General features: G+C 35.4%; 1 protein-coding gene and 1 long non-coding RNA gene across 2 annotated transcripts; both read right to left on the bottom strand.

Moving 5' to 3' along the window:
- Positions 1-580: 580 nt before the first annotated feature.
- On the bottom strand, positions 581-2,861 carry LOC122134798. The gene is made up of 3 exons (XR_006153095.1): positions 2,764-2,861; positions 1,441-1,538; positions 581-1,238 (listed from the first exon to the last, which is right to left on the bottom strand). It is a non-coding gene; the product is annotated as an uncharacterized LOC122134798 (long non-coding RNA).
- Positions 2,862-5,381: 2,520 nt separating this feature from the next.
- Positions 5,382-20,584, bottom strand: oatx (organic anion transporter X). The gene is made up of 10 exons (XM_042711237.1): positions 19,983-20,584; positions 14,946-15,049; positions 13,984-14,138; positions 12,555-12,723; positions 12,099-12,222; positions 11,892-12,007; positions 10,857-11,071; positions 10,467-10,575; positions 5,775-5,981; positions 5,382-5,672 (listed from the first exon to the last, which is right to left on the bottom strand). The coding sequence occupies exons 1-10, from the start codon at positions 20,361-20,363 to the stop codon at positions 5,528-5,530; spliced, it is 1,725 nt and encodes a 574-aa protein (XP_042567171.1). The 5' UTR covers positions 20,364-20,584; the 3' UTR covers positions 5,382-5,527.
- Between the last annotated feature and the right edge of the window lie 7,003 nt (positions 20,585-27,587).

The following is a 27,587-nucleotide window of genomic DNA, read 5'->3' as shown; positions in this document are numbered from 1 at the left end:
AAAATAAATAAATAAAAGTGAAACCAAAATACCTTGTTTGTGTAAGTGAACACCCACCTTACAACTGCAAACTTTTACGCAAGACACAGAATACAGTATCAGTATCTGTTGCAGGGATAAAATTCTTTTAAATTATCTCACTATAAAGAATCCTCTTGAATTCGTTCTCTATCTGCAGGTTACAACATTACGTCAGTAGATGCAAGTGACATGTGACTGAAAATACTTTGGACTGAGTTTAAAACTTTAACGCGGACATTTCAGAAAAGTTACAAACGTATGATTGAACCATTTTGATTTCTGAGATAAATGGGATGCAATGTGAACATCCGATTCAAAAAATGATTGAAACATTTTTATTCTTACTTTATTTTAAGTGCTCTACAAATCTCAACTCTATTTGAGAGTGGCAAAAAAGGTCTTGTTTTAGCTTGTTATAAATGCCTTCTGCCTTATGTTTTAATATGACAATAACACTAAGCATGACATACAACTAAAGCAATCATACAGTGATTAAAGAACAAGATCAATGTCCTTAAATTGACTACCAGGCTTCAATTCTATCAGGAATCAAATAATGCAGCCTGTGATCACCATGCAATTTGACTAAGATGTTAAATATAGTCAAATATTGCAAAGTCTTGGAGGGCAATTAATGCACAATAGACTGTATGTGATTCCATTTATCCAAATAACAGACTAGTTTACTAATACACAGCTATGAAAGACCACTTCTATAATTTCTCTATATTTTGCATTTCATTTCTAGGTTGAGTGCTAATCTAACTTTGCATTGTTACACTTTATGTTATCTCTTATGATAAATTGCTTGAAATGTCCCTTATTTGGATACAAGTGTCAGCTAAACGAATGTAAATGTAAATATTGCATTTTATGGCTTTATATTTCAATTAACTTAATTAATTGGATTTTGTGGTTTTATGTGTAAAAGCAGACTTTTATGTGTTTCTCATTTCAAACTTTTATTAGGACACAATTTTTGTCAATATTTTGAAAGGCATGGCGACTTCCGGTACTCACTTTACTCATTATATTATTACTTACGCAATATAAAAGAGAAATAATACTTTATGGTACTGTATTCTGGGTCAACATGACAGATACATGGATAAATATATTACTGATATTAATATTTTCGCAAAGAAGACATAGTAAAAATACCTTCAGATTTCATCTGTGTATCAGCCTTAACATCTGGACAAGACAACATACCATTTCTGTAAGATATTTGAGCATAGTAAGTGTATTGAATCAAAAAAAAAAAAAAAAATTTAAACAGTGTTCATATTAGATGGCATCAGGTAGCCAACTCCTGATAGAAAATCCAAATCCTTTGTTGCTTTAAATGTCTGTATTGTATCAACGAAGGCTACTTGTTTTGTGATTAAATCAGACACTAGATGAACAGCATGTGCTCACCTTTCACTGGATGACGGCTGACCTACACCTACTCCACGTAAATACCTCGATCGAGGCTTCGGCACAGGTATGATATCAGGGGGATCAGACACAGACATCTGCAGCAAATAAGTATAATGCACCAGTTATGTTAGAAACGTCAAGAATGTAAACATCAAGGTCAACCAGAATCCACTGCCTTTGAACCGCATAGAAACATGACGTATTTAGCTGAGGATTATTTCCACTCATCACCACAATGATATTTTAGGTCAAAAGGGTAAACCCTTAAAAGTTCATTCACAGCCAAACCCTTTGGCAACAGTCTAGATTAAATGTGGGAGCATCAGTCATGCTGAGTTTTTCATTTATTTCTCAGAGTTTTGGAAGAGTGCTTGAAGGTGTATATTCCTCAGTGATGTTCATGCATTTGTCACTTTCTACACTTTTCTACAGAGAAACTAACACTTGTTCAATGTAGGCACAGGATTTATGGGAAACATAACAAAAAATGTCAACTGACATTTTATTCAACATCAAGCTAGTCTTCTGATAAACTGTGTTTTCTCCCCATTATTTAATGTAGTTTTACTTATGAATAGTGCATGTGTATCTCTAAATGCCCTCCATTGTTTGGCATTTCATATTTAGTGATTACGGCAAATATTTGTGAATATTCTCAGTTACACATTTTATATATTTCAAGGTCAGTGTATGTCAGTGTTTAATGTGATGCAATCCTTTTATAACCACTGTATTAATCTGCACCTTAATAGAAAATACAAATAAAATATACTGCAAGCAACAGTTCGATTCAAAAGCAATATAATCACAAATCGTCCATTTAGTTTTAAGATCATATGTAAGTTTATAATTTTATAGTGAGCCTTTTTGACACTGCTATAGCGTCCCTTTTTGTTTAAATGACATATTCAAGCTTCCCCATACATGGGATTTGTATATAGAGTATGCATAAGTAATCTGGGGATATAAACACTTGTTTATATGACACATGATTTATACATTATAACCAAAAACCACCACGCCACCAACAGTCTAATTAGTCCGGACCTTTCCAGGTTTGTTCTGTATAGACTTCATTGGGCTCCAACTATTATTAATACTACTAGTCTATTACTTAAATCTGTTCAGATACAATAAGGATACCTAATAATCCATAGTTTATAGTTGGCTCCAATCTAAACTACTGTAGATATGGCTCATAAAATAATGTTACTGCCGTTTGTATTCACGTTTTCATTCAGTGTGTGAAAGACAGTCATAATAAAATAAAATATCGACTAATTTAAATAGCATATGGATATGAAAGTCTACGGATCTTACCTTGGTGATGTTCTTCTTGAAGAATGAAGACAAGGCGGCGTGTTATGTCTTACCGGTTCCTCCACACGCACGCGCACGCGCACATACTGTCCTGGTTGAGTTAATCAGGTGAACTTAAACCTACTAGACAAGACCTGAATGACACTGGCCCATCCTGCCTGCAAAATGAAAGCTGAACAGCTCATATAGGGACATTTAAAGAGCCCAAGTGTGTTTCGACTTTTAGTCCAATCGCTCTAAAATATTATGGGTAACACTTTATTTTAAGGTCCAACTCTCACTATTAACTAGTAGCTTATTTGCATGCATATTACTAGCATATGAGCTGCTTATTAGTACTTATGAAGCATATATTTATGCTTTATTCTGCATGATTTTATTCTAGATCCCTTAATCCACTCCGTAACTGAATTTAAAAAAAATTCCCCCGCGCTATATGTATTTTTCACTTGCCCATAATTGTTGCTAGATGCAAATTTAAGTTATTTTGAAATCTGTAATTTATCCAAAAGCTGTAAATTCATGTCAAGGGCAAAGAGTGGTGCTGTTACAACTTATTCATTATCATTTTTCTTTTATCAGCCCTCGTCTCTTTTTCCATAGCTCTCTCTCACACACAGATAAAGATTTTGCAACTTAATTTACCGAGAAACAATAACCATCACCGTCAATCATTTCATTTCAGTCGTGTTAGTCACTTTCGCAGCTGTGCTGGTTTAAAGCCTTATACAGACTGTCCCATTTAGTGCACGTTTTGTGGGTCCAGTAAAGGAAAAATTAGTGTTTTGATGGTTTTGAAAGTATAGTGTGTCCATTTTAATTTCTAGTTGTAGAATGTTTTGATTAAAATATTGAATATGGTTTATTATATTAACTTTATCTAATGCATTGGGTGTCATGAACTCACAATAAACAATATTTTTAAATTAATTTTTAATTAAATTCTACATTTGCATATATATTTTTAACATAAATAAATTTTAGTTAATGCATTATTAACGAGCGTGAATTAATAATGAACACTGGTATAAATTAACACTTACCTACACGTTAAATGCTGTAAAGAATTGTCAGGTTCATGATAGCTAATGCATTAACTAATATTAATGAAATAAACTTGTTAAAAGTTAACAAAATGTAACAAAAAACATTTAACATTCTGTTGCATTTTGGATACAAAAAAGTAACAATAAAATCAGATGCAATAAATTTAATTTTACATTATTAAGAGCCTTCATTACTGTCGGTTTAAATAATCATACATAAATTATCATAATTGCATTGTATACTGTATAATAACATAAAGATCTTCTAATGCTCTGCATTGAAACATTTAAACAAGATCAATCCCTGCAATCATGCATTAAATGTCTAGTGAGTTTTCACCAACATCACAAAAAACAAAAATTCAAGATTATCAGGTGAATAATGACTTAAATTTCAGTCTGTTTCTCACACTGCATGTGTCATAGAGACTACACTTTTGGACATTAAAAGAATAGGTGACCCAAAAATGAAAATTTGCTGAAAGTTTACTCCCCCCCCCGGCCATGCAAGATTAGGATGAGTTTGTTTCTTCATCAGATTTGAAGAAATGTAGCATTGCATCAGTGTCTCAGCAATGGATGCTCTGCAGTGAATGGGTGCCGTCAGAATGAGAGTCCAAACATCTGATAAAAACATCACAATAATCCACAAGTAATCCACAGCACTCCAGTCCATCAGTTCACATCTGGAGAAGACAAAAGCTGAAACAAATCCAGCATTAAAGGGATACTCCATCCCAAAATGAAAATTTTGTCATTAATCACTTACCCATATGTTGTTCCAAACCCGTAAAAGCTCAATTTGTCCTCGGAACACAATTTAAGATATTTTGGATGCACTGTTTCTATGTGTATTTAGCTTTGATTTGAAATAAACCAGCGCATCCTTGTGGCGCGGATGATACAGAAGAGCATACGCAGCATACGGTGATATGATGAGACACAGAGGAGAACGGTGACAAAGGAATTGTTTATTAGTCGTTATTTTTGTTTTCTTCGCTTACAAAAAGTGTTCCTGTCGTTTCGTATAACTCAGATTGCACGTCTGATGGCAGATGGAGTATTCTGACGATGACTTTCATACCTTTTCTGGACCTTGATACTGTTATTTACTTGGCAGTCTATGGGACAGTCACAAGCCTCCAGGTTTTAATCCAAAATATCTTAAATTAAAACGTTTTTAACTTCAAACCGCTGCTTCCAGCTAAAATACGAGTCCATAATCCATAATAACACTTCCTCCAATGAAACAGTCATCTTGTCTGAATCAGGAGAGAAATCTGCACAGATCAAGCAGATACAAGCAAAAACAGTTCTAAACAAATATGTAGCTGGATTTTAATGCGAGAGACAACAGGAGATACACTTTTTATGTGTGTTATTATGGATTATGATATTTTATCCAGAAGCAAAGGTTTACAGTTAAAATGTCTTGATGGATTTGTTTCAGCTTTTGTCTTTTTCAGATGTTAACTGATGGACTGGAGTGCTGTGGATTACTTGTGGATTATTGTGATGTTTTTACCAGCTGTTTGGACTCTCATTCTGATGGTACCCATTCACTGCAGAGCATCCATTGATGAGACACTGATGCAGTGCTACATTTCTCCAAACCTGTTCCCATGCAGAAACAAATGAATCTGTCCAGTTTAATTGATCTAGACTGAGACAGCAAGTTTCGACAATGCTTGAATGTTTGTGTCAGTGTGTAATAATTATTAATTTAATTGAGCTGAAGTCTCTGACAGTGGATGAAGCCCAGAGGACTTGCTCTCTTCACATGTTCCTCCACTCTGCTTGATGTCCTGTAAGGCCACTGACTCACTCTGTGTCTGTTCTTTAAGACTTTGAATTTTCTTTTCCCTGTTAGAGTGAAATGTACAGTAAACTGATGGTGAAACAGAAAGCCAATCACAGTGATTTATCATGGATATAGATCGCATGTGAACAGCTCTGAGACTTTACCTTTTCTCCTCTACATCCTCAATGGTATCAGGCAGAGGAATGTCGAGGGTTTCTGGAAGCAAAAAGGCTATTAAACCAGCGAGCACAGCGGATCCTCCGTATACAATGCTAGGCAGAGCCGGCAGGATCTCATCCAGGATCAGGACTGCAGGAGCGGCCATGGATCCGATTCTGGCCATCGTGGAGACAAAGCCCATACCGGTCTGCCTGTGAAACAAACATGTAAACTCTTACCCTATTCATGTAAGAGTGAGCATTGCTATTCTCTACTTATGCAAAGTACAATATCTCTAATGGATGGTGCCACTTTTTATTATCATTAGACATATTAAAACTACCGTACAGTAATATGTCTTACTCTCTCGGTTATGTATTATTTCTGGTACCACTTTATAATAAGATTCTATTTATTGATATTAGTTAATGAATTAGGTATCATAAAGTATATGAATGTTTTTTCAAGTTGAGTTTCTTTATTCTGTTGAACACAAAATAAGATAGTTTGAAGAATGATGATAATTAAATAGTTTCTGGTTTCCAAAGACTTCGACTGTATGTTTTTTTTGTCCATACTATGGAAGTCAATGGCTACCAGCAACTGTTTGGTTAGCTACGACAGTCAAGTCAAGTCTGCTTTATTGTCAATTCTTCCACATGTACAGTACATACAGTACAGGTCAAAAGTTTGGAAACATTACTATTTTTAATGTTTTTGAAAGAAGTTTCTTCTGCTCATCAAGCCTGCATTTATTTGATCAAAAATACAGACGAAAAATGTAATATTGTGATATATTATTACAATTTAAAATAATTGTTTTTAAATTTATTATACTTTAAATTATCATTTATTTCTGTGATGCAAAGCTGAATTTTAAGGATCATTATCACATGATCCTTTAGAAATCATTATAATATGATGATTCATTGTCAAATTTGGAAACAGTTCTGCTGCTTAATATTTTTTTCAGAACATGTGATACTTTTTTAGGATGCTTTGATGAATAAAAAGTAAAAAAAAGAAAAAAAAAAGAAGAAGAAGCTATGTTTTTAAAATATAAATATTTTGTAATAACAATATACACTACTGGTCAGTAATTTGGGGTCAGTAATTTTTTTTTTCTTTCTTTTTTTTTAAATAAAATCAATACATTTATTCAGCAAGGATGTGTTAAATTGATAAAAAGTGATAGTAAAGAAAATGTATTATTAGGATATATATTATTAGAATTTTTTTTTTTTTTTAATAAATGCAGTTCTTTTTAACCTTTTATTCATCAAATATATTAGACAGCAGAACTGTTTCCAACACTCATAATAAATCAGAATATTAGAATGATTTCTAAATGATCATGTGATAGACTGGATGTTACATGTGACACTGAAGGCTGGAGTAATGATGCTGAAAATTCAGCTTTGCATCACAGGAATAAATTATTTTTTTAAAGTATATTCAAATAGAAAACTATTATTTTAAGTTGTAATAATATTTCACAATATAACTGTTTTTTTCAGTATTTTTGATCAAATAAATGCAGGCTTGATGAGCAGAAGAGACTTCTTTCAAAAACATTAAAAATAGTAATGTTTCCAAACTTTTGACCTGTACTGTACATACAGAGAATTTAAATTGCGTTACTCTCAGACCCATGGTGCATACAGATAACACTAACAGTAGAGCCTAAAAATACAGATAGATACAGATTAAATATAAAATATAAAATACAACTATACAAATAAGGGCATGTAAAAAAAAATAATAAAAATAAAAATAAAGTTAAATAAAGCAGCGCAAGGCACATGGCAGATAGAGTGCAAACCAGTGAAGTGAACAAACAGTGAAGTATCATAGTTCAGTGGTGCCTGGGGCAGAAGGGGGTAGGGGTTGCAAGTTTGGGAGCGAGTTCAGCTTCCTGACAGCCTGATGAATGAAGCTGTCCTTCAGTCTGCTGGTCCTGGCCTGGAGACTCTGCAGTCTCCTCCCTGATGGCAGCAGATTGAAGAAGCTGTGTGACGGGTGAGTGGGATCACCTGCGATACAGAGGACTTTGCGAGTGAGACGGCTTCCGTAAATGTCCTGGAGGGAGGGGAGAAAGACACCAATGATCTTCTCAGCTGCTCTCCATATGCGCCATACCACACAGTGATGCAGCCCGTCAGGATGCTCTCGATGGTGCCTCTGTAGAAGGTGCACATGATGGGTGCCGGGGCTCTGGCTCTTCTCAGTTTGCGGAGGAAGTAGAGACGCTGCTGTGATTTCTTGGCCAGTGCTGCGCTGTTTTCGGTCCAGGAGAGGTCCTCTGAGATGTGCACACCCAGGAACTTGGTGCTGCTCACTCTCTCCACAGTCGCCCCGTTGATGGTCAGAGGAACATGCTGAGTGTGAGCTCTCCTGAAGTCAACAACAATCTCCTTCGTCTTCTCCACGTTCAGAGAGAGATTGTTTTCACTGCACCACCCGGCCAGGCGGCTCACCTCGCTCCTGTAGTTTGTCTCATCTCTGCTGCTGATGAGACCCACTACAGTCATGTCATCCGCAAACTTAAAAAAAGGGGGAGGAGTTCTGTGAAGGTGTGTGGTCATGGGTCAGCAGATCGAAGAGGAGGGGGCTCAGCACACATCCTTGTGGGCCCCCAGTGTTCAGTGTGATGGTGCTGGATGTGTTGCTGCCGACCCGTACTGCCTGAGATCTTCCAGTCAGAAAGTCCAACAGCCAGTTGCACAGTGAAGTGTTGAGCCCCAGCTGGACCAGTTTGTGAATGAGCTGTTGAGGGATGATTGTCTTGAATGCTGAACTGAACTCTATGAACAGAATTCTGATGTATGAGTCTCTTTTCTCTAGATGTGTGAGTGCTGAGTGGAGGGTAGTTGTGATGGCGTCATTGGTCGACCGGTTGGACCGATATTCAAACTGGAAGGGGTCCAGGGAGGGGGAGGGCAGACTTGATATGGTGCATGACTAGCCGTTCAAAGCACTTCATGAGAATAGGAGTAAGTGCAACTGGACGGTAGTCATTGAAGCAGAATGGAGACGGCTTCTTCGGGTCTTTGTAAGCTCCTCTCTGTGTGGTGTAAACAAAGTTTAAAATGTTATTACCTTGTGTTGGAAAGTTAATGTGTTGGTGTATTTTTACAACACAACACAACAGTTTCCTACAGTCCTCTGAGTTGAGCGTAGTAATCGGATGTAGTCCAGTTTATTGTCCAAAGAGCGTAAGTTAGCCAGTACGATGGTAGGGATAGCTGGCTTGAGTGGGTTAGCCGTTAGCCTAGCCCCGATACCTCCGCGCTTACCCCTCTTCTGCTTCCTCTCATGCAGCTTGTGGCACCTCCGCTGTGGGCGAGATGCAGCAGTGGGGGTCAGTGATGGTGTAGGCCTCCGGAGCAGACCGAGGTCACGCAGCTCTTCCACGTGCACGGAATTTAATTCTAAAAATGTGGTTCTGTCGACATCCAGCAGAAACTCACAACTGTATGCGCACTTAAAGACAGGTAGACGCGATGAAGACGTACAAAAACACTGCGACTCAAAGGACAAAACACATGAAAACACCATTCTGTCGGGAGCGAGAGAAGCTGTTGCGTCTTGGAAGATGGTTAGTGGAAGCTAGAGATCATGGTTTATAAAGTTTTAAATAGGGATATTTTTCTTACACAAATGCATCGCTTCACTTCAGGAGGCTTTTATTCACCCCCGCAGCCACGTGGGACACTTTTTATGATGGATGGATGCGCTTTATTGGACTATTGAATATTAACACCCATTCACTGCCATTATAAAGCTTGGAAGAGCCAGGACATTTTTAAATATAACTCCAATTGTATTTGTCTGAAAGAAGAAATCATATACACTAGGATGGCTTGGGGTGGGGGGTGAACTATCCCTTTAATTGCTGTTAAGTCTGGCCATCCAAGATGTAGGTGACTTTTTTTATTCAGCAGAACAGAAAAGAAGATTTTTAGCTGAAACCGTGGTCCTTGGTGATTCATAAAACGCAAGTCAGCTGCTACTGGCACTTTGAGAGTCAAAAAAATGCATATCAAGGAAACCAAAATGAATCCCTGTGGCTCCTGACGATATATTTAGTTCTTAAGAAGTGAAACGATCAGTCTGTGCAAGAAACTGAACACTATTTACCACATTATTACCTGTGATCCAGAGCCTCAGGCAAACGGGGAAGTCTGATTGTTTTTGGACTACCGAAATTTTTTAGCAAATGTATTGTTTATATATTTTCATGGGACTGGTCTTGTTATAGTCATCATACCATAATGCGTGTAAACCATTATGAATTAATAAAAGCATACTTTTTAAAGCTCCTGAACCATTCATAGGTGCCATAAACATCACCTGAAAATACCATATCAATTAGTCAAAAGTTTTATTTTTTATATAATTTTATTTTTTTGTATATAAACACTTTGCATAAAACATCATCACAATGCTTTATTTAATTAAAATGTTTAATTTGCTGCTTTGCAGATACACGTTTACTATACCATGGCACTAATATTTAGGACTAATATCTAAATGATTAGCCTATATTCATATACCACGGTATTATGATGCAACAAGACACATACTAATACCGTTTTGATGATAGTTGCCTAACAGCTTAATGATTAATACAAAACAATCACCTTTGGCTGCTTCAGACAAATCTAGTTTGTCTTCTATAGTTGGTTTATTCTGACCTGATGACAGTAGGGTAAAGCTCTCCAGTAAATAGATAGATACAAGTAAAGGACGCTGACGTGAAGCCCTTTCCGAGAACGGCGAGCGCTGTCCTTGTGATCTGCATATCTGCAAAGACACACAGCTTCATTAGCAGTTAATATAAACGATTGAAAGATGTGCATCATACTGGAGAGAGGCTTGTGTTGTCACATGACATATGACATTTAACAGTACTTTTTGCCAAATCTTCTTACTTGTGAAAATATGATTTCTTTTTGTACTTGTATTTACATCATTATTTTGTCTTCTCTATAGAAGCAGTCATTTATTTACAGTTTAGAAAGTCAGTGTCTTCGCATTAGGTGGATGATGATGGCCTTATAATAAAGACATCATCATTGTCTTACCTTTAGGAACAAAAATGTTAGCGAATATTACAGACGCTGACATGAGGAGACATGTGCCTTGGGTTATGCGTCGGCCCAGAAAGCTCAGCATCAGAAGAGCGACCAGTTTAGCCGGAAAATCTACTGCGCCAAAGATGATCTGCATCAGATAGATGTTCACCCCGAACTTCTGCAGGTCCATGGCCAGACCATAATACGCAAAACTAGTCGAAAACCTGTTCGGAAGAACAACAGTATTCATTTATTTATTTAAAAACAATAAAAATCTGCTGGTTTCCAAAAAAGGCCTAATATTATCTAATGCAGAATTCAAAACCTTTCCATCACATACAGTTTTTCCCCTCACAAAATAAGAATGCAGATTTTTCTAATTATATTTATGTATCAGCTTTAATTCGCTTTGGAATGAAAAGCAATCAGAAGTTTTCGGTTTTATAGAATTATTCAAAATGTATTGTTTAATTTACAATGTGCATATATTTTTTCACTCCTTTACAACAAAGTGCAAAGAAGTGGAAAAATATGTTCAAATACTCTTTTGAATTTATTGTGTGAGAACTGTACATGAACACAAGTTTATATTTAAAATCTGTCATTTTCTGTGGCTGTTTGGATGTAGTAGAAACAAACATCTGACTCATGTTTGCATTTTTTACTCTGTCACTATAATTCTGACCATGAAATCAGGATTAGGCATAACATGCATTCATGCATATGAAAATAAGATGAGAATTGAAAAGTAGTTGCAATCTGGTTCAGATTCAGACAGGAATCATGGCTTTGTGGTGTTTTTCTGCTGCAGGGACAACACAAGACTTCTTCACTGCACAAAAATGCTACGAAATGCATCATATTTTTTATGCAAAAGCAAGCACAATTTTTTGCCACTATTTTTGGAATCAGAACACCCAAATTAGAGTATGCAATACAGTATGAAGCAGTACGATTAATGTATATTTATACATAATAGTAGCCGTAATCATCATACAGATTTCTTGCATTGTACAGACAGAAACAGATCAAACCGATTCTCACCAGACGACCATCAGGCACATGGATATCTTCCTCATGGTTGGGGTTTTTAGGAGATCAAACACAGTGTGAATGCTCTTACTGGACTGAACTTCTTTCTGCATGTGTGACTCCAGCACCTAAACATGAAGAGGTCCACTGTCGTTAAATGTTTGGGGTCGGCACACACTGATATGAAATGTGTAATGTTGCTATAGGCTAATGAGAAACCTCTAAAGTGATCTTCTCTGTCATCTCGGGCTTGCCGTTGATTTTAGCCACACGGTGGAGATGTTTCAGCGCTTCTTCAGAGCGACCGTTCAGCACCAGCCAGCGAGCAGACTCAGAGTACCACCTTTGACATGGAGACATCTCTGGACGTGTTATTATATATGTGCTGCATCTTTTGTAAGCTGTGCAGGATTTCAATAGTTCTAATAAGTCTATGTGTGTTTAAAACCTTTGGAAATGCAGAATCAACACAATCTTTGAAATGAGACCAAAGACTCGTAAGACCTCTTGTTTAAAGATGCCTGGTTTTATCTTGCATTTAGTGTTCTTTCCTTTCTACATCTTTGTTCAAATCATTCTTATGCACCTGGGGTCAGTCACATGCACCAGTAATATACAGTATGTCATGATTTACATTTTATTCAGCATCAAAGATTCGTTTGAGTAATCGTTTACCAGCTGTAGATGAAGAAGGCAAAGAAAGGAAGACAGACGGCCACGTGTATTTTGCGCCAGTCCTTCAGACTGTATGCCACTCCAGCTAGAATCATCTGACCGAACGTGAAGAAGAAAGATGAGATGGTGCCCACCAGCGTCCGAGCCTTAGTAGGAATCCACTCCACCTCTAAGAAAACATGAGCATTTCAACTCACAAATATTTATGTAGCACTTTATATAATGCAGGTGCTACTGTTTAAATGCAGCTTCACAGTATAAACAGGAAAACCACAGTTAATGTGTTTCAGCTGCTCTGTAGAAGATAACAGCTCCATTATTCAGCTCAATTTAGTTCTCATCTGACAGTGTCAGTGATAATATTTTCCAAGTGTTGTCTTATAGACACTTACCTTCACAGTTTTTCTTTAAAAAGTAAAATAATATACACTGCTGTTAAAAAGTTTGGGATCAGTAAGATTTTCAGTGCTGCAATGCTGTTTCAGGGTGCATTTATTTGACCAGAAATACAGAAAAAAACAGTAATAATGTAGAATATCATTACTATTTAAAATAATATTTTAATATACTTTAAATTGTAATTTATTTCTGTGATCAAAGCTGATTTTTCAGCATCATTACTGCAGTCTTCAGTGTCACATGATCTTCAGAAATCATTCTAATATTCATGAATTATTATTAATGTTGGAAACAGTTTTGCTGCTTAATATTTTTTTTTTTTTTTTTTGAACCTGTGATACTTTTTTCAGTGAATAAAATTAAAAATAACAGCATTTATTCAAAATAGAAATCTTTTCTAACAATATAAGTCTTTATCACTTTTTATCAATTTAACACATCCTTGCTGAGTAAAAGCATTCATATCTTTCAAAAAAAATAAAAAAAAAATGAAAGAAAGAAAAATTATAATACTGAACGGTAGTGTATATTGTTACAAAAGATTCTATTTTGAATAAGTGCTGTTCTATTTAACTTTTTATTCATCAAAGAATCCTGAAAAAAGTATCACAGTTTCCAAAAAGATATGAAGCAGCACAACTGTTTCCAACATTGATAATAAATCATCATATTAGAATGATTTCTGAAGATCATGTGACACTGAAGGCTGGAGTAATGATGCTGAAAATACAGCTTTGCATCACAGGAATAAATTATATTTTAAAATATATTAAAACAGAAAACCATTATTTTAAATTGCAATAATATTCCACAATATTACAGTTGTTTTCTGTATTTCTGAACAAATAAATGCAGGCTTGATGCGCAGAAGAGACTTCTTCAAAAAACATTACAAATCTTACTGACCCCAAACTTTTGAACAACAGTGTGAGTATAGACATTTATAATAATTGACTTTTCTGTGTTAATCTTTTTTGTATGTTGGATAAACCAATCAGTTCCTTTCTAATGAGTGAAGAGAGACACTCACTGAGTGAGACGGCGTTGAGAATGACTCCGGACACAGACATTCCTGTCAGGAATCTGAAGACGCAGTAAACCACGTAAGACGGAGAGAGAGCCGTGAACGTGCCTAAGACAGCGAGCTGAAAATATGACCAGATCAGCATGCCCTTTCGCCCAAACCTACAGGAGAATAAAGAGCAAAGAACGGACTCTGAAATCACCTTCACTGCTTCAAAATGATGTTTCCGTAATCCATTAAATAAAGGAAGGAATAAATGAATGAATGAATGAATGAATGAATGAATGAATGAATGAATGAATGAATGAATGAATGGTGGGCTGTAGTGCAGATAATCAGTTAGAAATCCATGTTAAGATTTTGTTCTCAAAACCATTTGCCAGTAATAGAAAGATAATCATGAATATGTTGACATTCAGCTTGGCCTTCAGTTGGAAACATGAAAAACAACCTGAGCTGGTCTCCAGAAGGTTGCAGGTTCTAACCTTGCATACAACGATCCATGAGCACTTGAGATAGTCCCAAAGTGTACAGTAGAGTAACCATATGTCCTATATTTCCCAGACATGTCCTGGCTGGGACTTCTAAATTGCTTAAAATGTCCAGGTTTAGGTTTTGTTTTCTAGTGGACTGATTGCTTTGATTTCATTGCAGCCAATTTGATTTCAAAACAGCACCAACTCCCCTTTACAACATTTGAGACTGAAGTCTAACAGTCTTCTTGTTACTAGGCCTATTTGAGATCATTAGTGTCAGTGTGAACACAGCTTAAGATATGCAACATTTGGCATTTGGTTTAAATGCACTTGTACATCATTGATTTGTGACCTCACATGTGTACTAGTGAAGAATAATCACACACATAGTTTACTGCATCTTTTTACTGTCCAAAAAAGCATCAAATGTGAATGTGTTTTTTGTGAAGGTGTTATAATGACAGCGGAGGCAGCAGGTTATGGATGCTTTACCGGTCAGATAAGCCTCCAAATATAATGGCACCTGTCAGCACTCCTCCCATGTAAATGGTCTGGCTCATCTGTTTGAGTGGACGGAGGGTACAAACCAAATCCCACTGTGTCAAATAAGAGAAAAGCATTACTGCAAAACATGGATGGCAACTCGTGCAACGTGTGGAAAAGTTTCACTTAGGATCGTGTTTCTGTGGACAACAATAACAGAAGCCTTTTGTCTTGATTTAAAATAAAACTTTGGAAAGGCACCAGTTTGCAAATCCCTCCTCTTCAGGATGGACTCATCACTTGCACATTAGAGTAAACATTTTGTGGATAAAAGGAAGTACCTTTCCCAGCATGTCACAAAATGCTCAGTCTTTGAGAAAATTTGTGTTTAGTTCATAAAATCTTATTGTTTTTGGGAATGAGATGCATGTTGTGACTTGCTAATTTAAAAAAATGTAATGCACAAAAATAAATCATTTTAATTTTGTGTCATGCTGCTTGGTTTTTGTTCAAGAAAGATTTTCTTTTGCCGTAAATTAAAAGCATGTTTGTCTTTATTTGCACAAAATTAATAAACTGTGCTTATATTTTATATTCCTGTGTAATTGATGGAATAAGATTAGCAGGCTCCTCTCTGATAAAGCAGCAGATGGAGGAGAAGTGTGCTATTTTTAGACTGACAATTATACAGACAATAGTAATGAGATGGAATATACCACTGAATATACCACAATAAGTCACATACCAATGTTAGCATCCCACTATGGACACTTATCCTTATACCCTGTTCCCTATCATGTTTTAGTGATCTTCCTAAATTAGATTTGAAAGCTTAAACACTAAAAATTCATCCTGTGAAATACTTGTTGAATTGAATCATTGTGTTACTATGGAAATGGCACTTTAAACACTTTTGCAGGCTCCTCCCCCTAGTGGGCGGTGACAAGTGTCATATTACAAAATGTACTGCAATATTTTATAATCAAAACTTTTCCTGATCTTGACAAAACACATATCATTTGAAAGGTCTGAGTCTCAAGGTTCCAATATGGATATTTTGTGATAGAAGTAATATTGTGAGAGAAATGCATACATTTGTGAATAAAAATGTAGGATATTAAAAAAAAAAAAAATCATTGGATGGAATCGGGAATTATCTGACCTTAATTTATCTGTCGACTTGGGAGAAAGTGTGGTCAAACCTCTAAAACTCGGCTCATCGTCTTATATATTTCAAAGTTATTCATGGTGCATGTATAAATCAACTGGGTGTGTGGATGATAACCAATAATTTTTAATCTCTATATTTTTTTCCTTATAAAAAAAAAAACAAACAAAAACTTCAATTTTCTAAAAAAAAAAAAAAAATCATTGGATTTTTTCTTGTCACCTGGTGGCTGTTTTTGGTATAGCGCCTAAACAAAATCTCACAGGAACCTCAATTTTTTTTTATATCAACTTCAAATTTGCAACATAACTAAAGCCATAGTTATGGCATATATATATATATATATATATATATATATATATATATATATAAATATATATATATATATATATATATATATATACTGTATATCTAAAACATTCTGTAAAATATTTATTTTATATAAACTAAAACAATTTAGTGCAACACATTTTCTTTTCAGTAGGCTAAACTTAACTAAACTTTTTTACACTTTAATTTTTCTTTTTTTTTTTTGTAATTCTGCTCGTCTTCTTTACAAAAAGACCAACCTCAGGTCTGCACTGCAAAGCGTTCATGAATCACAACCATTTAAGTTCGGATAGTGCATTTTCACGTCTGTGTTATTCTCTCATTTAATATTATTATTAGGGGTTCAAGCACGCAGTGCTGAAACCCTATTGTAATTGTTAGGATTTTTATTATTATTATTATTATTATTATTATTCTTCCGCCTTAAAACTGAACGGGCAGCCCAAACCGTAAGGCCTAGAGAGCTGAAACTTGGTCAAAAGGTAGTAGTCTTGCTCGCTACTCAGGCGCAAAGAACCGGCCCCAATCGGCCTAACGGGGGCGCTACAGCGCAAAATACAAAAATTTCAGACATTTTTGGCTGTAGCTCGTAAACCGTTTGTCGTAGACTCAAAAACATGGCATCGTTGCAATCCTTGGGTTAGCCCGAACAAAATTGCTCTGCTGCTTTTTTCGCTCTACGGCGCATCGTTTTCTCGCAAAATCGAGTTATATCTGAAACCTACTTTTGCGAACTAGTCCTAGGTTTTTTTCACCCCCGATCAGAACCAAACCACTGCAGAAATATTCTCTGGACACTCAATATCAATAATTATCAAAAAAAAGTTGAAATTTTGATTCTTACGCGAAACAGTACGCCCAAAAAGCAACTATGCTAACGTTAGCCAAATGTTATTTTAGCTATAACTCTTGAACGGAATGAGATATCTTCATCAAACTCGGTACACATTTGTATAAGCTCAATCTTTGGTCAAATAAAAAAAATTGCGCACCTCTGCCACTTGGGGGCGCTATAAGACAGAAAAAACATATAAATAGCTCTAACTAGGCAACGGTTGGTCCGATCGACTTGAAAATTGGTATGCAGTTTCTTTGTCTGAAGGGGCAATATTGCCTATGAGGACATTCACGTATCTCAAAAAACATGGCCGCCATTGGCCAATGAAATTCAAGCAACTATTAGACAAGGTTAATGGAGGTTGATCGGAACGAAACTTGGTGGGCATGTTCGTCTCATGGCCCGAAAGGTCTGTAAGAATTTTGAAAGAAAATCGGCCACTAGTTGGCGCTAACGAGTTTTTTGGCTCTGTAATCACTAGGTGTTTCACATATCCATGCAATATGGATATCATTTGAAAGATCTCCTCATAATGCACAACTTTGCCTCAAGAACCATTACTGTCAGTCAAAATCGTTCATTAATTATTCATAATTATGTTAAAAACCTACTTTTGCGAACTAGTCCTAGGTTTTTTACCCGATCGGAACCAAACTACTGCAGTAATATTCTGTGGACTCTCTAGATCAATAATTATCAAAAAAAATTAGAATTTTGTCCTTTGGTTAGCTATAACTGGGTCATTTTTAAAAGGGGCGTGGCCAAATATACCCAATAGCCAATAAAACCTAAATGAAAACTCAAAACTTTATGAAACTTGGTGGAAACATGTAGCAGATGACTCTTAACAAGCATACAAAGATTCATGGAGATCGGACCATAGGTGGCGCTATAACAGTTAAAAGAGCATCAAAAAACACAAGATTTCTACAGAAAATGACCTCAAATTGTAGAACATGTTCATATATTCACACAAACACTAGATCTTCATATCTTAAAATAGATCTCCTCATTATGAACAACTTTGCCTCTGGGCCTAATGCTGTCAATCAAATCGTTCATTAAATATTCACAAATAAGTTAAAAACTTACTTTTGCAAACTAGTCCTAGGTTTTTCGCTTAATCGCGATCAAACCACTACAGAACGATTCTCGGGACTCTCCAGATCAATAATTATCAAAAAAAATTAGAATTTTGTACTTTGGTTAGCTATAACAGCTTAATTTTGAAAAGGGGCGTGGCCAAAATACCCAAAAGCCTATTAAACCTAAATGAAAACTCAAAACTTTACGAAACTTGGTGAAAACATATGTCAGATGACTCTGAACAAGCATGCAAAGTTTCATGGAAATCAAACCATAGGTGGCGCTATCACAGTAGAAAAGGCCTCAAAAACAAAAGATTTATATGGTAAATGGCCTCAAATTGGTTTTAAAATGCTCATATATTCACACAAACACTAGATCTTCATATCATATGATAGATATCCTCATTCTGAACAACTTTGCCTCTGGGACCAATGTTGTCAATGAAGCTGTTAATTAAATATTCAAGATTATTTTAAAAAGTTACTTTGGCAAACTAATCCAAGGCTTTAAGCTGAAAATCAATAAAACCACTGAAGTACAATTCTCTAGACTCTGAAGGTCAATAATTACCAAAAAAAATTTGAACATTTGCATTTGGACAACTATAAACCAGTAATTTTTTAATATGTTCTTTTCATAGTGTACACAAAGGCCTATTAATACAAACAGAAAGCCCACAAATTATCAAAACTGTGTAAAAATAATGCATAATTTCATTCTAAACAAGCATGCAAAATTTAAGAAAGATTGGGCAAAAAAATAACACTATAACAGTTATGTTTAAAAACACAGTGTTGTTTGAGTAAATGCATTTTATAACCACTAGATGGCAGCGGAAGACCACTTATGGTCTCATTCAGCTAAGTTAAACAGTACTGTTCAAAGGTTTCATGAATTCATGCCAAAACATTAATAAATTAACTGTTATAAACATTTTAAATCTCATTGAGTCAACGTTTTCCATTTTGTTAATACAGATATATCAGTTTTTACAATTTGGCCACATTATGATTACAGTTTAACCTGAAAATGACATCTAAACTCTTAAAAAGAGAAGACTTGCAATAAGTTTATTGTCACCTATCACTTATTTCAAATACCTATATCTGCAACAAAATGAGTGTGCATGTATGTGTGTCTTTGTCTTTGTATATATGTGTGTGTGTGTGTGTGCATATGCTTATAAAGTATTAATATATTAGTCTAATAATTTACTTTCAGTGTGTGTGTGTCTGTCTGTTAGCCTGTTCTCCATTTTGGATGTGTTTAACTGTCATCCATACATCCAGGTTGGCCGAGACCACCTCAGAGGCCTTAATGTGCTTGAACCCCGGTAATCGCTGCTTGCAGCTTTAATATTAATATTCTAATTGCAAACTGTAGTGTAAAAATGCTGAATCGTAAATCCATGCACATGTTAGAATGTATTCAACATGATTTGAAAAAAAGCATTTAAAAGGTGCCACTAATTTGCCTTCGACCTAGAAAACATGCCATAATTTTCTTTTTCTTTTTTTATCTAAGAAGTATAGCACATCCAGTTTTAATTTGGACACCACTTCCTAATTTGTAACGTATAAGACATTGTAAAATGTCCAGAGAGCTGATGGAAGCGACTTACTTCTGACACTATGGATGAGATGAATTCAGTCTTGTCGTATGTCCAGCCCTCAGCACAAGCCTCTGTCTGCAGGTCAGATGCATTTGTGTGACTCGGTCGGTCTGTGATTAAGTGCCACTGAGCGTCGGTGTAGCGGGAGCATCTGGACGGTGTGAGTGATGAGTCCAGCGGGATGAAGGCGCGCAGCAGCGCCGCTGTGCTCTCGTTCAGCGCCGCCGTGATGTTCGGGATGCGACAGTGATGCTCCGGTACACCAGCGGTGAAGTTATTGAGTAAATTCTGGCTGGCCATTAGAAGGCCAGGGATGGACAGAAGAGTGACATGAATCATCTGAAAGCGTCCAAACCCGCCAACTTCATCCAGAAGATCCGCAAAGCCCATGTTGGTATTGATATATTTCTAGATCTCCAGATCTCCTATATCTCTATATGTCTTTGATCTGTAGGCTGACACAACTCACCACGACTGAACTCTCGATGTCACAAGTTATTTAAAACTTGGAATGATTCATTTTGAGGTTAATGGTTGCCAAAGGAGTTTCTGATTTCTGAACGCAAAACATTTCCCAAACACAGAGCTGAAGTGAATTAAAAGTCACCCCCTCCATGACACACACACACACACACACACACACACACACACACACACACACACACACACACACACACACACACACACACACACACACAGAGAACAATAATAAAGTTTTAATCTGATTAAAATACCCCGCACTGGAATTTTCATAAAGAGCTTGTGCAGGACAAATGACCTTGACAAAATAAGCCAAGTCTCAATTTCTTTACTCTGTCTTTTTATGAATAAGGAAACTTTTTTGCAAATGTTTATCAACCTAAATTGTGTTTCTGGTAGTAACTAGTTTTATTAAACACCAACGTACCATTTTATGTCATTTCTATATGTTGGATCAGGTAGAATTACTGTAGCTAACTGTGTTTTCACATTTTACAAAATATGAAAGGAGCATGTTCATACTAAACAGGTCTTTTCTTGTTCTTGTTGACTTGAGGCACCTGGGGCCGCATTTACAATCATGTTATCTTGCCACTAAGAGTTCCTAGGGGTTTTAGGAGAAAGGAGTAGTTCACCCAGAAAATAAAATTTGCTTAAAAGTTTCTCACTTTCAGACCATCCAGTATGTAGAGTTTGTTTCTTCATTGAAACAGATTTTGAACTTCATTTGGAACAGATCACTTGCTCATCAGTGGAGGCTCTGCAGTGATTGAATGACATGCGATTATACTTTTTCTTTTAATATCAGAGGTTTGAGCGATTATGCAATGAAGCAGAGCTTTAGCCCAGCAGTGACTGGCTTAAAAACCCCCTCTTTCTTTCACTCGCTGGACATTGTACAACATGGAAAATGAACCAAGGAGCATTCTTGGCCAGACAGTCATTAAATGGGTCTTACCTAAGTAAAACTTTTCTAATAAAACTGCAAGCTTTCTTTATCAGTGTTAGTTTTTGTGTTAAATAGTGACTGACTCGGGTACATTTGTGTGAGAACTGATTAATACTGTGATCATAATTGATTACTATGTGTCTATCATATGAAGACCAAAAATGCTGAAGGAGCTTCTGAATGCATTTTAGATTTTGACATGCCATACTTAACGTTTGATTGAGAGTAATGGTACACATTTAGAGGATACTTATGACTAATCAGGTGGGTCTTATGCTGAGATATTGTTATTTTGTTTTAGGTTTGAAGTGAGGGACAAGGTACACTAGGAGGATGAAAGTTAAGAGAAAAATCGCTGACGAAGGAAAGGTTGTACATGGACTAAAAATATCCAAAATGGTAAAACATTAAGCTTTTAAGGGTCTTAAGTTGATGAGTAGTTGCCGGTTAGTGTGAGTTTAATGTGAGACCAGGGTTCTGTCCCAAAACACACACGGGAAGTAGCTGCGTAAGACTGTCCCAGGTCTGAAAACTGCTGAAGCTCAAAACACACTAAATCTCTGTTCAGCGTTTCCCATCACTCATCATGTTCAGGAATGCATTTGCTCTGGAAATGTGATATTTTGTGGACCTTCCATTGTAAGTAAAATTAATTAGGTATTAATTTGGTAGTAAAACATACAGTACAGGTCAAAAGTTTGGAAACATTACTATTTTTAATGTTTTTGAAATAAGTCTCTTCTGCTCATCAAGCCTGCATTTATTTGATAAAAAATACAGAAAAAACAGTAATATTGTGAAATATTATTACAACTTAAAATAATAGTTTTCTATTTGAATATACTTAAAAAAAAATAATATTCCTGTGATGCAAAGCTGAATTTTCAGCATCATTACTCCAGCCTTCAGTGTCACATGTAACATCCAGTCTATCACATGATCATTTAGAAATCATTCTAATATTCTGATTTATTATGAGTGTTGGAAACAGCTTCTGCTGCCTAATATATTTGATGAATAAAAAGTTAAAAAGAACTGCATTTATTCAAAATAAAAAAAAATTCTAATAATATATATTCTAATAATATATTTTCTTTACTATCACTTTTTATCAATTTAACACATCCTTGCTGAATAAAAGTATTGATTTTATTTAAAAAAAGAAAGAAAAAAAATTACTGACCCCAAATTACTGACCAGTAGTGTATATTGTTATTACAAAATATTTATATTTTTTAAAAAAAATAGCTTCTTTTTTTTTTTTTTTACTTTTTATTCATCAAAGAATCCTAAAAAAGTATCACATGTTCTGAAAAAATATTAAGCAGCAGAACTGTTTCCAACTTTGATAATGAATCATCATATTAGAATGATTTCTAAAGGATCATGTGATAATGATCCTAAAAATTAAGCTTTGCATCACAGAAATAAATGATAATTTAAAGTATAATACATTTAAAAACAATTATTTTAAATTGTAATAATATTTCACAATATTACTGTTTTTTCTTCTGTATTTTTGATCAAATAAATGCAGGCTTGATGAGCAGAAGAAACTTCTTTCAAAAACATTAAAAATAGTAATGTTTCCAAACTTTTGACCTGTACTGTAAATGTTGCACATTTTATTGGTGCGGAGACAAGTATGTGTATTTTGTAAAACATTTGCAATTGCATTTTATCTCTTAATTAAAAGGGTCATATGATGCTTTTTTAAAGATCATTATTTTGTGTATTTGGAGTAATAGAATATGTTGACATGCTTTAATGTTAAAAAATACTGAACATTATTGTAGGTCCTCTACGCCCTGCCTCTCTCGTTTTCTACAAAGTCCCTCCTTCTGATAAGCGCAGTCTGCTCTGATTGGCCAACTGACCCAGTGCATTGTGATTGGCCGAACACCGCAAGCACTCGTCGGAAATGTAACGCCCCTTTCCATAATCAAAAAATGAAACTTCACAAAATGGAAATTTTGTCATTAATCACTTACCCCCATGTCGTTCCAAACCCGTAAAAGCTTTGTTCGTCTTGGGAACACAGTATAAGATATTTTGGATGAAAACCGGGAGGCTTGAAACTGTCCCATAGACTGTTAAATAAATAACAGTGTCAAGCTCCAGGAAAGTATGAAAAGCATCATCAGAATAGTCCATCTGCCATCAGTGGTTCAACCGTAACGGTATGAAGCGACGAGAACACTTTTTGTGCATGATGAAAACAAAAATAACAACTTTATTCAACAATTCCTCTCCTCTGTGTCTCTCCAAATCAGTGTAGCTCCATTTTGGCAATTCTGAGCAGTACGCAGATGGCGTACGCTCTTCTGTGTCAGCCAGTGTTGCGCCGATGCGCTGTTTTCTATCAAACCAAAGCATAAATACACGTAAAAAACCATATCCTTGTGGCACGGCTGATACAGAAGAGTGTACGCCGCCTGCGTACTGCTCAGAATTGCCAAAATGGCGCTACACTGATTTAGAGAGACACGGAGGACAGGAATTGTTGAATAAAGTTGTTATTTTTGTTTTCTTTGTGTACAAAAAGTATTCTCGTCGCTTCATAACGTTACGGTTGAACCACTGATGACAGATGGAGTATTCTGACGATGCTTTTCATACTTTCCTGGACCTGTTATTTATTTGGCAGTCTATGAGACAGTCTCAAGCCTCATGGTTTTCATCCAAAATATCTTAAATTGTGTTTCAAAGATGAATGAAGCCCACTGTGTTACCCTCTCTCTCTCTCTATCTCTCTCTCTCTCACACACACACACACACACGCACACACACACACACATACACGATGTGCAAAACTCCCCATTTGAACAGTCAATAGCAAATACTTAAACTAATAACAAAACATACTTACAGTAGCTGATTCAGAAGCACCAGATTGTCGTAGCAAAGTCAGAATTTCCTCCTCTCCTAGGTTTACGAAATGATCGTCCGTAAAATGTGTTGCTGTTCAGTTGTAAGTAATCTTAAAGATTCCTAAATGCATCTACTTTCGGAAGGCCAAATAAAGTGCTCTGCTTTCTCCGAGATACACACAGCATCTACCTGACATGCTGCTTCAACACTACTGCGGTTACTGAAACCACGCCTTCTTTCTTTGTGTGAACATTTGGGTGGCATTACGCAAATATTTCCACACAAAGACATAAAAACAAACCATAAACCCCAAAATAACCATATATATAAATGATTTTGAAAATCTCAACTAAAATAAACAAAACCTCTTCATGCACCAAGAGTCAGTCTTTGAAACTTTACAGATCTTCTTCATGCACCAAGAGCTTGTAACACTCCAAAGAGAAAGGAACAATGGAAATCACATCATATGACCCCTTTAAAAACACCACAATTAAACTGTGTCGTCTGCTACATGAGGATTACTAAACAGACATTTAAAGCTTTATTTTAAAGTGCAAAGTATTGAAAATCAACATGTGCAAATGAAACTCTGTAAAAAGTGTGTCCTAGCGGGTAATCAAAAGTTCTACACACTTTCAGTCTTCAAGAGATGGCAAAAGTGCACACATCCTTCACTCAAGCAGAAGTACAGATACTCAGGTTTAAAAAGACTCTGGTAAAAGTACTGACTATACTTTTTTACTCAAGTTTAAGTAAAGACAGGTACTTAAGTAAAACGTAGCCAGTACTACCTATTTTAATGTCAACAAAATAACTGTAACAAAAAAAAAATAAAAAAAAAAAACAAAAGAAGTACACAAGCAGAGAAAATACTAAGCTGACAAGAAAAAAAAACTATTTGCCATCACCTAGGTTGTAGTGTGATTCTGCCTCTTATTAGAGTGCAAGCATAATTTACACTTGTTTACTCTGTTAACATAAAATTATAAAATTGAGGTGAGTTATGCTGTAAATTTTATTGAAATGCAATCAAAGACTATTAAAAATCAACAATAATTTACACTTTTAAAATCCATCAACACCTTTAACTACAAATAACTATAAATTCATAAGAAATTACTAAAAAATAATAAAAAAATAATAAATAAAGATAAAAAAAAAAATCCCACAATAATTTTTGTCAGGAAAGCTTATGCACACACACAGAGAAAAAAAAACTTACTACTCCTCCACACTAGAAAAAAACATATATATATATCTTTACACCCACATTCTCTTTAGAAAAAAGTTATTATTTTTTTCTATTTTTACCCAAAAATCACGAGTAATGTAATGTCTGTTTTATTCATACTGGTAGTCAGAGGGTAGCTGAGATAAAATGCAGATATATGCTTTACCTGATGAAACATCAATACAATAAACATACGACTGCGACAATATATGGTTTATCTGTGTTCTTCAAGCCATCTCATGTATTTTATAAGAATAAAGTATATTTATAACACAGTGTTAATCCGGGTCCAGTGGAGCTTCCTCATGTACAAAATGCACTGTAGAAGTTAATGTTAGATCGTTTGCTCCAATCGCTGGTTAATCAGATAATAGATATAAGTTCCAATAGACTAACATTTGAAGTTATGGTATAGGAATGTACAGCTGATGTGGGGTTATGTGAAGTAATCATAGGGTTTCAGGATTTCATTCATGTTTTTTTAAAGACAGGTTGGAGTTATACACTGATTTTCTGTCATGGTATGGACCCCTGAATTGTCTCACTTCAGTACCCCGATGATATACATCATCTAATTTCATTGCTATTGTTCATTTGGGAGTCACACTTGTGTTGTTTGTGGTCAGAAATAACCGGACACCTGAAATGAAACTTTTTTTTTTATTCAGTTTTTTCTATTCAAATCAATGTAATATATTTTTGTTCAATAATAGTTTTTCTTTTGTATTTTGTATTTTGAGAGAATATCATGATACTATTTAATATTTTAGCAATCATTTTTATTTTTTTAAATGTTGGTTTGAAATGTCAGCTTTTGTTTTAATTCCACTTCAGTCAGACCTGAACACAAAGGAAGGCATTTTATTACACATAACATCAAAGTTCAACAAAAATGTAACAAATATGAACAGGAATGCTTTATCGAAGGTTAATCAATCTGACTTCAACCTCTTATTTGAGGCTTCTGGGTCAATTTTGGCATATTGTAACAGCCACACACAGTTTTAGAGTGTCACCCCTTCCTTGGTGTCTGTGTTTTTACTCCATTGTGGCTAAATTATATATTTTATTTCTAAAACATTTTTTTAGAAAAACATGCTGTGTGTCACACTAAAGTCACACTAGTTCATATATGTATGTCAAGTCCTCTTTTTTTTTTTTTTGTGGTCACATAGTGACTGCCATAAAAGTAAGCAAGTTTTATACCTTTCCGATGAAGTAGCGATTTTTAAAATTACAAAACATTTTTTTTTTTCGGTCTTAAAATGACTGAACAATACTAAAGGGTTAAAGCATGAACAGACATTTAAAAAATAGAATCTGAATACTCGTTCTAAATTCACAATAAATAGTGTAAGATATCTCATGCACAACAAACTTCCCTTGCCCTGTATGCGATAACCAGCACAAATAATCATCGTACTGCCTTCAGCTGAGCACAAACAAATAATACACCTATATCTTGTAGAATTAATACTTTGGGACTTCCCTGTCTGTGTCTGATGACAGTATTAATAGACTTTTCAGAGTGAAAAGGCTCCCCTCATCATGGCATCTCTTCCTCCATACTTTACTGTGGTAGAGGTGAATTCATTTACAGTAGTGCAGTATTTCTCTTCAAAGACGCCTCTCTGGACCATTATCACGCAGTTCAGTGTTCAACACTCCAGACAACTTTTCTTGAAGGATTCTTGATCCTTTCTTTGTGGCATGCACCTGGTCTTATATCTGAGAGAAATAAAGACTGAGCTACTGTAATTGCCTGACGGAGGCCAGCTATGCCGTTCATGACAGCAACCTCTGCATCATACTGTATATGAGCTCAAAATGTACCTTCTCTCTATACCACCTATATTAAATTAAGAATTTTGAACTACATCATTCTGCATTTCAGATTCTCATCAGACTTTCTGTCCAACTGAATGCAAATCTGTAGAATAAAAAAAAAAACATTGCAACTACACTTTCACTTTAATAAACCATGGTTAATTTTCTTTAAGGAAAAATCAAGAAAAATTATTCTATGACAGTCTTTCTAAGTTTGTCCCGTAGCTATTTTTTCATGATTACAAAATTTGTC

The sequence above is a fragment of the Cyprinus carpio genome, chromosome A21, assembly GCF_018340385.1.
Source record: "Cyprinus carpio isolate SPL01 chromosome A21, ASM1834038v1, whole genome shotgun sequence".
Taxonomy (NCBI): Eukaryota; Metazoa; Chordata; class Actinopteri; order Cypriniformes; family Cyprinidae; genus Cyprinus; species Cyprinus carpio.
The sequence above is the reverse complement of the archived record's forward strand: the minus strand, read 5'-3'. Positions and strand labels throughout refer to the sequence as shown.

What these genes read in the sequence shown, in the direction of transcription:
- oatx (XM_042711237.1), bottom strand. Translation starts at nt 20,363, where the DNA reads ATGGGCTTTGCGGATCTTCTGGATGAAGTTGGCGGGTTTGGACGCTTT. An exon ending in TCTCATCCATAGTGTCAGAA is followed by an intron (nt 15,050 to 19,982) that starts GTAAGTCGCTTC and finishes TATTTGACACAG; the next exon opens with TGGGATTTGGTTTGTACCCT. An exon ending in GAGGATGTAGAGGAGAAAAG is followed by an intron (nt 5,673 to 5,774) that starts GTAAAGTCTCAG and finishes TCACTCTAACAG; the next exon opens with GGAAAAGAAAATTCAAAGTC.